The 9,773-nt window shown below is 45.3% G+C and overlaps 1 protein-coding gene across 1 annotated transcript; it reads right to left on the bottom strand.

The window, feature by feature from the left end:
* Window positions 1-2,072: 2,072 nt before the first annotated feature.
* Window positions 2,073-5,614, bottom strand: IL9 (interleukin 9). The gene is made up of 5 exons (XM_019421938.2): window positions 5,208-5,614; window positions 4,858-4,893; window positions 4,740-4,772; window positions 3,401-3,532; window positions 2,073-2,258 (listed from the first exon to the last, which is right to left on the bottom strand). Exons 1-5 carry the CDS (start codon window positions 5,319-5,321, stop codon window positions 2,148-2,150), a joined length of 426 nt encoding a protein of 141 aa, XP_019277483.1. The 5' UTR covers window positions 5,322-5,614; the 3' UTR covers window positions 2,073-2,147.
* Window positions 5,615-9,773: the final 4,159 nt, after the last annotated feature.

The following is a 9,773-nucleotide window of genomic DNA, read 5'->3' as shown; positions in this document are numbered from 1 at the left end:
CTTTCCATATTATTGTGGTCAGAGGTACTCAAGGATGGTTTAGCTCAATGGGGGGCGGGGGGCGATTCTAATTTTGACCGTACCTGGAAAAATACTCCCCACGGGAGATTCTTCCCCAATCCTCTCACCCGTCAGGTAGCGGGGGAGAGGGCGATTGTGATTGTCAGACCATCCCAATCCAAGACCTAACCCGGCCTCCCCCACAATGCATCACACACACCTGGCAGGCGGCTCCCTCCCCAGGGGCCAGATCATGTGAACCCCAAGCTTGGAGGCTGCCTGGAGCTCTGTGGAGGGACCGCTCCTTTCTGAGCACCTGTAGCGTGTTTCTGGATACCATCTCTTCTCCAGGTGAGCACTTTCCTGACCTACAGACCAGTTCATACTCTGCTTTGGCGTCTCAAAGGGCTTTCGTTCCCTCGGCCAATATTTATGGAGTGCCAGCTCTGGTAGAGGGGTAGTGTGGGCTCGGGAGAGGCAACCGGGATTCAACAGTGGGCTAGCAAAGCTCTCTGTCCTCGGGGAGCTGCCCTTTGAGCAGGGAGAGACACCGAACGGGGTAAAGTCATAAGTGGGAGGGCATCTTAGAAGGTAGTGAGTACTGTGGAACAGAAGACAGGATCTTGGGTACTGGGGTGGGGGGCAGGTTGAGTATTAAGGTAAGATGGGTAATACATTAGGGTCCTTCAGAGAAATAGAACCAATAGGCTGAATAGACAGAGGGATAGATATACAGATAGATAAGAAGAAATTGGCTCGTGTGATTGAGGAGGCTGAAGTGCCCCAAGAGCTGCTGTCTGCAATCTGGAGGCCCAGGAAAACAGGTGGGGTGGTGATACACGTCCACAGGCCTGAGAGCCAGAAAGCTGCTGTGTTTTAAGTCCCTGTCCGAGCATAGAAGAATGTCCCAGCTCAAGCTGTCAGACAGAGAGCCAATTCTTCCCCTGCCTCTTCAGGGCCTCGGTGGGATTGAATGAGGCCCACCCACACTGGGCAGAGCATTTCAGTCTACCAATTCGGATGCTCATCTCATCCAGAAACGCCCTCCAGACACACCCCAAAGCAACGTTTAGCCAAATATCTGGGCGCCCTGCGGGCTGGTCAAGCTGACATGTAGAATTTGCCATCAGAGACAGCCACACTGTAAGCCAAGCCAACAACCTGGTTCAGGGATCCCTTGGGTAGACCCCCCATTAGTTTCCGCACGTCAGCCGGGCACTCCGCCTGGCTGGTGGTGGGTTCTTACCTGAAGGTCTTTGGCAAGTGAACAGGTGACTGTATTGATCCCAAGCTTTCTGGGCTTTGTGCTCTAAGTCAGGAGGTCTGCTCCCCGGGTCTTCCCCTGGCTGAGCTTCAAGTACTTCCCTCTGTTCTGGGTGTACATGCCTACATTCCTGGGTAGGCTCCTGCCTCCTGGCCTTACCACACTGCCTTCTCCCATTTCAGGGACGCAGGTGGCTTCTCAGGACCCCAAACTCCCTGGCAGTGCCCAGGGAGCATCCTTCCCCCAGCGCCCACACACAGGGTGCCTCAGGCGTGCCTTCAGCCTCCCTAACAGCAATGGTCAGACTGTCCCCACATACCCTTCACAACTGTGCTTTCTCCGTCCCCAGGCACAGCTAGTGGGACTTCCAGTCTGTTTAGGGTAACGGGTCTTAGTACAGGAGGCTTTGACCCATTCAGTCCCTTGACAGAGTTTGTAGGGTTTTTTTTTTTTTAAACTTTATTTTGAGAGAGAGAGAAAGTGGGGGAAGGGCAGAGAGAGAGAGACAGAGAGACAGAGAGAGAGAGAGACGGAATCCGAAGCAGGCTCCAGGCTCTGAGCTGTCAGCACAGAGCCCGATGCGGGGCTCAAACTCACAAACTGTGAGATCACCACCTGAGCCGAAGTCAGATGCCTAACCGACTGAGCCACCCAGGTGCCCCTGTAGCTTGCTTTCTTCTGAGCAGCAAGGAGTGAATAAACACCTAGCGACCAGATTGTGTTCTTTTTCTTCATATATATTTATTCCAAAATACAGAAATAATTTTAAACACATTATTACAACTGAATTTGATTCATCATGGCTTTACTTAATGTTTTTACCTGCCCCAACTCAAAGAGGAGGCTTTTTAATTCAATAAATAGCATAAATAATATTTCATCTTCATACTGTGCCTTTCACCCTTTCTTTCTGTAAAATTTCCTGGAGACTCTTCAGGAACGTCAGCGTGTTGCCTGTTGCAGTTTGGTTACACGGCTGTTCACAGGAAAAAAACTGTGGGGAGAAAAGTTAATGGAGTGACTAAAAGAGTGTGGACCAGGAACCACCCTGCCTGCAGCCCTGTGAGAGGCAGGGTAGGGGTGCAGTGGGGTGGGGTGTGCACACAGCAAGGGCTTGAGACATAGAGCAAATGCATGGGGAGGTCCAGAGCTAGCATGTCGTGTAGACCGTGTAGATGGCTGACTTTGTGCTACCATTTCAGGGGTGCCCCCCCCCCCCCCACCTATCAAATAATCCTAAATCTCCTCATTAGAAGGAACCTTTTCTCAGGAATCTTTGAATCCTAACGTTTTATTATCCTTTTTTGGTCGTCCTTCCAAGGTCACTGAAGAGCTCTATGGCCGAGAATGGGAATTTGGCATCAGGTAGACCAGAGTTCCCATCTCAACTCTGCCATTGCTTAAGTATCTAGCCTTAGGCAAGTTAGTTAACCTCACGGAGCATCTGTTTCCTCCGAATGAAGTGAAGGTGGTAAATGATAATTGCAACAATTGTTACTGAAATGCTATTGTCATGAAACAGTATATATTAAGCATTTAGAACTACAAGCTGTTGATGGTAAGTAACTCAGCTGAGTAGCTGGGTGAAGGCTCTTAGCCTTCTGAGGACACACATGGATTTGCTCATTCCCAAAGAGTTCACGTCCTCCCTTCCCTCCAGGGACCAGGGCACATGCAGAAAAAGAGAACATACTGATGGGCACTTAAGGCAAATGGCAAGCCTCCATCTGGATTTGAGTGCTCCTTCCTTTAAATACCTTCTTAGCCAGTCGGAAAAAAAAAAAATCTTCTTTTTACAGGCCACAACACCCACTGGGTTAACAAATCGACAGCTCTGATTCTCTAGATCTCAGCTTCTTATTACAATCAGGACAGATTCTTTCATTATTCAATAGGTGGAAGGAAGTAAACGGTAACATGGGTGTGAGTGTTTTTTTTAAACCAGGGGGAATTACAGGGCTATAGGGGCAGATCTCACTTTAATTTTGTCATTCTGAGTACATTTCTTGCAGGTCTCGTATTGGCCTTGAACCACCAATTCCAACTTTATCGCCGTTTCTCGTTTAGCTAGAGTTGTCACTGACATTCACATAGAAAGAACTAACCAGAGCGGAAGACAGGGAAAAACATATTCACCTGGCACTTGCTGCTCTTTAGGTCTTTGACGGTTCTTCTTAGTCGGTTGAAAATCAGGGGGAAACTTGTTTGCACCGTGGAGTTGGTCATCTGGGACAGCCCTTCCTGGAAGCACGGTGTGGTGCAGTTGTCCTGGTAAATGAAAAGAATTTACTAAAAGAAACACCTTGAGGACCACTTTGAGAAGAACCACAAAGAGCTTGCTTTCAGACACTACCTTAATTTAACCAATGTAACCTAAACTGGTATTATTTTTAGACAGGTCCCTCTCCCCATGTGGGAAAGGACTTTCAGCATTTCAAGTCAAGGCCATTTTTCCACAGTGTCACTGCCTGGAGATTTCCAGTATGTTCCAGCAGAGGAACACAAAGCCGATGGACTCTGGAAAACAGCTCGTTCTAGTCTCCGTTGCAACCGATGTCCCTGGGCTCCGTGTCTTGTAATAGTAGGTTCCCAAGGAGAAAGAAAGGAAAAGCTTTCTCACACCAGTCTGATGGCATGAGTCAGTTGAATACAGCCAGTGTTTCAGCAGTAGCTAAAATCACGGACCATAAACTGAAGGGCGGGACTGGGCTATAAATGCATGGTTCCTCCTCAGAAGGCCCCCTACCCTAGTCTCGTGTAATGGATGCAGCCTGATGGGGTGTAATATCTGACCCCAGCGAGGATGACAAGTTCAGATTCTCCCAGGCCTTGCTTGGGACAATAATAATACAGGAGGCACCTTCCTCCTCCCCTGAACCAGAAAATTCCTGCCTCACTTACTCTTTGTGAAAGTGGGGAATCACCTTCTGGAAGTGCTTTTCGTTTTCTCTCTACCTTAGACACCCTGTCCTCCCAGCATTCAAACCATGAGAGCGCCACCCCAAATCAGCTAAAAAGACAGGAAGGGAGGAGTGAAGGAGAAGGTATAGCACCCAGAGAGGTTTTGTAACAGGAAAGAAAAAAAGTTATTTTACTTCCTTGTGCAACCCTTGAGTTTTAGGAAATAAATTAGTAAGCAGTACGATATAAGCTATATTGTTTGTTACATTCTCAGCTCCAGTTTGATTTAATTGTGCACATGGCCACTAATCTAAGAAGACATACAAGATTCTTTTTAAAGTATTGAATAGTGTTCAAACTTCCCAAAGGGCATAAAAGCAGACCAAATACAATGTATACTAGCGATGTATCTAGTATAGAATTCAAGGGCCTGGTTTTAAAAGGAAATCCTGAACTGTAACAATTGCAATTAAGCAACATTTTCTTATTTCAAATATCAAATCGAGCAATTTATTTTTACTTGAAAACTTTTTAAAATTACACCGTCAAGATTATATTGTTTTACTGTACTTACAGAAGGAATGGGCAGACACAAACAATCGGTCACCTGCAAAAGAATAATCCCAGGGTGAAGATTCCAGATGCAAACATTAAAATCAGTTTGGAAAGTTCTTAAAAGAGCATTTACTCACGTTGGTGCCACAGCCACATTTTGAAGGTGGATGTTCCTAAAGTAAATAGAAAAACAAGAACCCATAATGGGTGGTGTGCTTTTCATCCTTTTGTTTCACCTACATTTTTTTGTTTCTTTGTTTCTTCTTTTTTTAAGTGAGAGAGAGAGAGAGAGAGAGAGACAGAGGGAGAGGGAGAATCTTAAGCAGGCCTCATGCCCAGCACAGAGCCTGATGCAGGGCTCGATCCCACGATCATGACCTGAGCCTACATCAAGAGTAGGACATACAACCAACTGAGCCACCCAGGTGCCCCTCACTTAAACTTTCAAGAGTTCCCTTTCCCACTGGCGCCCCCCTCTGCAGCTTACCTGCAGTTTGTTAATGAGGTACGTGACATCATGGATCCCTGACAAGGTCGAACACCTCTGGCTGGCCACAGAGCAGAGAAGCAGGGCAGAGGCAAGGACCACGGACAGGAGCATCTTGACTTGGAGCTGCAGGGTGGCTTGTAGTTGCCTTGAAATCGAGTCGTATTTAAAGCTCCCTCTTGCAAACCTGGAAAAACCCTGACATCAAACTGATACCAGGTGCCCACTACTTCTATGTAAGTTTGGGCCACTTGACATTGAAAAATACATATATACATTGAACTGAGTCACTTGGCAAAGACTATGTTACACTGTGCTAGGAAATATCATTCCCCAGAAAAGATGCTTTTCAAAATTTGGGTACTGAGATACTGTAGGAAAAGTTAAAGATCTAAAAACCATAATTTTTTTTTAAGGCAGATATTCTAGTTGTGTGAGTTAGAATACTTTCCATGAAAGCCCAGGTCTGTATTTTCCCCTTTTTACTTTATTGGAAATGCTGATATAATAGCCAGTCACAGGTATTATAATGAAGGGGCCAGGGAGGGGGCGGGAGGGTGAGAAATCATGCAGGAGAGCTGCTCTGTTGGGGTTTTTGCAAGCTCAAGCTCGATGAAGTCATTGCAACTTTAATCTTACTACATTTTATTCTCAAATCTTAACAGCGTTTTTCATGCCTGGGGCCAGATTCTCCGCCTAGCACAAGGCATTTTTGTGCCAGTATCTCTTTAAACAGGTGTCTGAAGGAGGGAACTCTTCAACTGTACCAGCAAGAATGTAGCCACAGTGTCTGTTAAGATTGGTCTTGAGGATTCCTTAGTGTCTTTAGGGAACTTATGTCACCCTGCACAGCTGTCAAGTCAAAACTCGGTGCTTGAGATAGGATAACGGCTCACCTGTATTGAGCGCTTACGGCATACCAGCCACAGTTTTCAGCTCTTTACGGGAATTGCGTCATGTAGTACCTACAGCCACCAAATGAGGTGGGTACTAATTTGCCATTCCCATTTCTTCATATCTTAGATTAGAACACTGTCTGTATCCTAGCTTCCCAGCCCTTTGATGAAGCTGTTCTTAACCACTGTGAGCCAGAAAGATGTCTCACTGTAGCCCTATAAGTATTATGGTTATTCCCATTCTTTTGTAGATGGGGAAATTGAGGCACAGAGATGCAAGTAATTCGCCCAAAGCCACACAGCTAGGGAGAAAAAACAAAACAAAACAAAACAAAACAAAACAAAACAAAACACTGTATTCAAATCCAGAACTCTGGCTCCCAGCTTCAGCTGCCCCCCTACTTCTCTGTTTTTTGCCTGCCTCTCCCCCTGGGATATATGCCCCGTATGGGTCTGGTTCACCCTTATATACTCAGCCCTTGGAAAACTCCTTGAGGAGCAGTGAGCTATCACTAAATGCCTCTTGAATCAAAACGTGAATGTGAAAGGCAGTTTTTGAAGTAGTAAGACAGGTGCTCAAAAACTATGATTGTGTAAGGTTACAAATCTAGTTTCTGGACGTGTATGTGGAGGTGTGTGGGCTTAAGAAAATTTATCTTCTACACGCTAGAGGCTGAAAAAGTGGGGATTCTCTGGCTTAGCATTTTGAGCCATACTAGCAAGTGGGACACACTCGTAAGATTTTCTCACCACTGCTGGAAGAGTATGTGGTAATATTGCTTTTTCATTGCATGCTGTTCCCTAGGAGCGGTATTGGACTATGGGGAAAGGGGGTGTCTTGGTAGCAAAGAAGGTAAAAAAAAAAATGGCTTCTTGCTAACTTCCCCAGATCCTCCTGCAGCTTGGCCTCCATGTCTGCCCTGTGTATGCACCAAGGAGACGTTTCAAAGGCCTGCCAGCCTGCGCCAAATACTTTTATGCCAGAGTCTGGTAGCGATGCCCTTTTCTTGCCAATAGAAGCTCGATTAGTTCAGGATGGCAATGTACCCAGCCAAACACCCACTTTTTCAGTCACTATGCTGTACTGCTGCAGGTGGCCATGTGACGTGTTCTGGTGGTTGCAACGTCTGTAGAATTCATTTGCTTTTCCGGTAACAGGAGACAAAAGTAGCTGAAACCCGTCATTACCACCTTATTGCGATCTGAGCGTGAATGTGCTAGCAAGAGCTTCGGAAGCGATCTTCTAACCATGCAGGGATGGACCAGAGAACTGTAGCAATAACAACTCTAACGTTTTACATAAATGGAAAAAAGTCCTGAAAAACAAAAATAAAACCATGAAAGCGACGATAGAAAGTAACAGTAAGAATACCAAAGTGGTACTAAGTTCCAGCTAGATATCACTGCCTGTTGAAGACCGTGCATCTTGACGCTCAGGAGAAATGGAAATTAGCATGTGCTAGAGTCATTGCGATCTGCGTGATGCTGTCTTGTGTCTCTTCCTCCAAGCGGGACTGAGTTCCAGGAGAACTGATAGGATGTCAGACTCTGGTTCATTATTGTATTCCCAGGGCACAGTCCATACTCAGTGCTCAGGAATTGCTGGTTAAGTGAATGAATGACGAATAGCTGTCCTTTTCTTAAAATGTATTAAATGTATGTGATTTGTGAAATGACCAAGATGTGTTCCCAGTGGATCAGTAACAAAGAACAGATAGAGCCTTTACAAAACCTGAGCAAGGAAAGCATTTGAAGAGTAAGCAATGAACAAAATACACCCTCCTGCAATGCAGTCCCTTCAGAACTTTGAAGAGTTCTTCAAGCTCTTCTCCCTTTCAGTTCTCTTAGCAACTGCACGAAGAAGGCAGGTCAGGTGTAGGAACTCCGAGTCTGTACAGGATGAAACAGGGAGAGAGAGAGAGGTAGGTGACTGTTCTTTGCAATTCTTTTCTATCTTCCCAGCCACTTCAGTTATAAAAATGAAAAGAATTAAGAATATTTAAATGGCAGCTCTGCATTTTAAAACACCGTTAAAACAGCAGATGTTTATCTAGGCAAAGTCTACAGCTTTTGAGGTTTAGCTTCTAGGATTTATTGCGATACCGGAATGTGAGTATGCAAATGATCTCCTGCAGAGGAAATACACCAAGCTCAGAAATGAACTACTCGCTTGTTTTAAATATCAAGAAGATTGGAGAGTGGGATGCTTACCAAGATGTAGCGTAGATTACATATTTTACAATAAATGACAAAAGACAATACCCCACCATTTATTTTGTTTCAAAGATAAAGTTTGACATTTTTATTTTGTGATTAAACACCCATGTGTCAGGGATTATTTCTCTAATAAAACAAAAATGGTTATTTTTTCTTGGAAGCCACAGCATGAAATGACACACACAAAAAGACACTAAATTTCTAAGTAAAACCCATTCTGTCTTTTCTTCTGAATAGCCAAGAGATAACGTTATGAGAATCCTTGAGCACTAATTTCTTAATCAAATAGTTCTTTCCAAGTCATTATTTCCCAGCCAACTGTGAGGGGCAAGCCTCGCTGGGTGCACTGTTATCCCTACTGGGGTTTCTCCCCCCGGAAGGGGGATTTCTACGTGGGAGCTCTGTACCTCTCCTCTCGCAGCTCCTAAGCAAATTCCGGGGCCATGGACCTGGGGCCCTGTGCTTCCCGTTTAGCTTCCATGAAGTTTCCAGAGTTACAAGATGCAGGCTCCACTCCTCTCAGCCCCCACCCCTTCTACACTGCTACTCCTCACCAAAGGTGACTAACGACCCAGGCTATCCTCGTAAAAGGAATTTTTACATTCTCCCACTGATACAGCCCTTTGTTGCCTGAAACCTGCCCCTGTGTTTCTTAAGAGTCTGTGGGACCCCACCCCGCTTTGCTGTGTACAATTTACTGGTGTTCATCTACTAAAGAAAAGTATGAAAGGGGCGCCTGGGTGGCTCCGTCTGTTGCGCGTTCGACTGTCGCTCAGGTCACCATCTCATCATTGGTGAGTTCGAGCCCCGTGTCGAGCTCTGTGCTGACAGCTCAGAGCCTGGAGCCTGCTTCGGATTCTGTGTCTCCCTCTCTCTCTCAAAAATAAACATTAAAAAATAATAATAATAATAAAAAATTTAAAAAAAGGATGAGAACTCCTGTTTTGGGCCACATTGAGGAAGGCACTACCATTTGTTGAACCCTTCCTATATGCAAGGTAATATATTAAACACCTCATATGTATTAATGCACTCAGCCCTCTCCAGTCTTTATTAGCCTCACTTTATAGATGTTGAAGCTCAGGAAATTGAAGCTCAGGAGGGCTAAGAGGGTTCCCTTAATCACACAGCTAACAATTTGAACTGGATTTATCTAATCCTAGAGCCTGTGCTCTCATGGCCTATGCCATATATCAATCTGTATTTCTGCTGACCCACCTATACGGCATTGTTCTGGGTACCTGTCGTAACTTAAAGGGAAACTTTCACAATGTCCAGAGCACTTGATGTCCTGCGAATGAAGGGGAGGATGTCCTCAAATTCCTTGCAGCAGGAACCCACTTAGGTGGCACCAAGGTTGACTTCCAAGTGGAACAGTGCATTTGCAATAGGAAAAGTTACAACATCTATGTCATGAATCTGAAGAGAACCTGGGAGGTTTCTACTAGCAGCT

This window comes from Panthera pardus, unplaced genomic scaffold, assembly GCF_024362965.1.
Source record: "Panthera pardus isolate Hobbes unplaced genomic scaffold, ASM2436296v1 HiC_scaffold_2, whole genome shotgun sequence".
Taxonomy (NCBI): Eukaryota; Metazoa; Chordata; class Mammalia; order Carnivora; family Felidae; genus Panthera; species Panthera pardus.
This window is presented reverse-complemented; position numbering and strand designations above follow the sequence as displayed.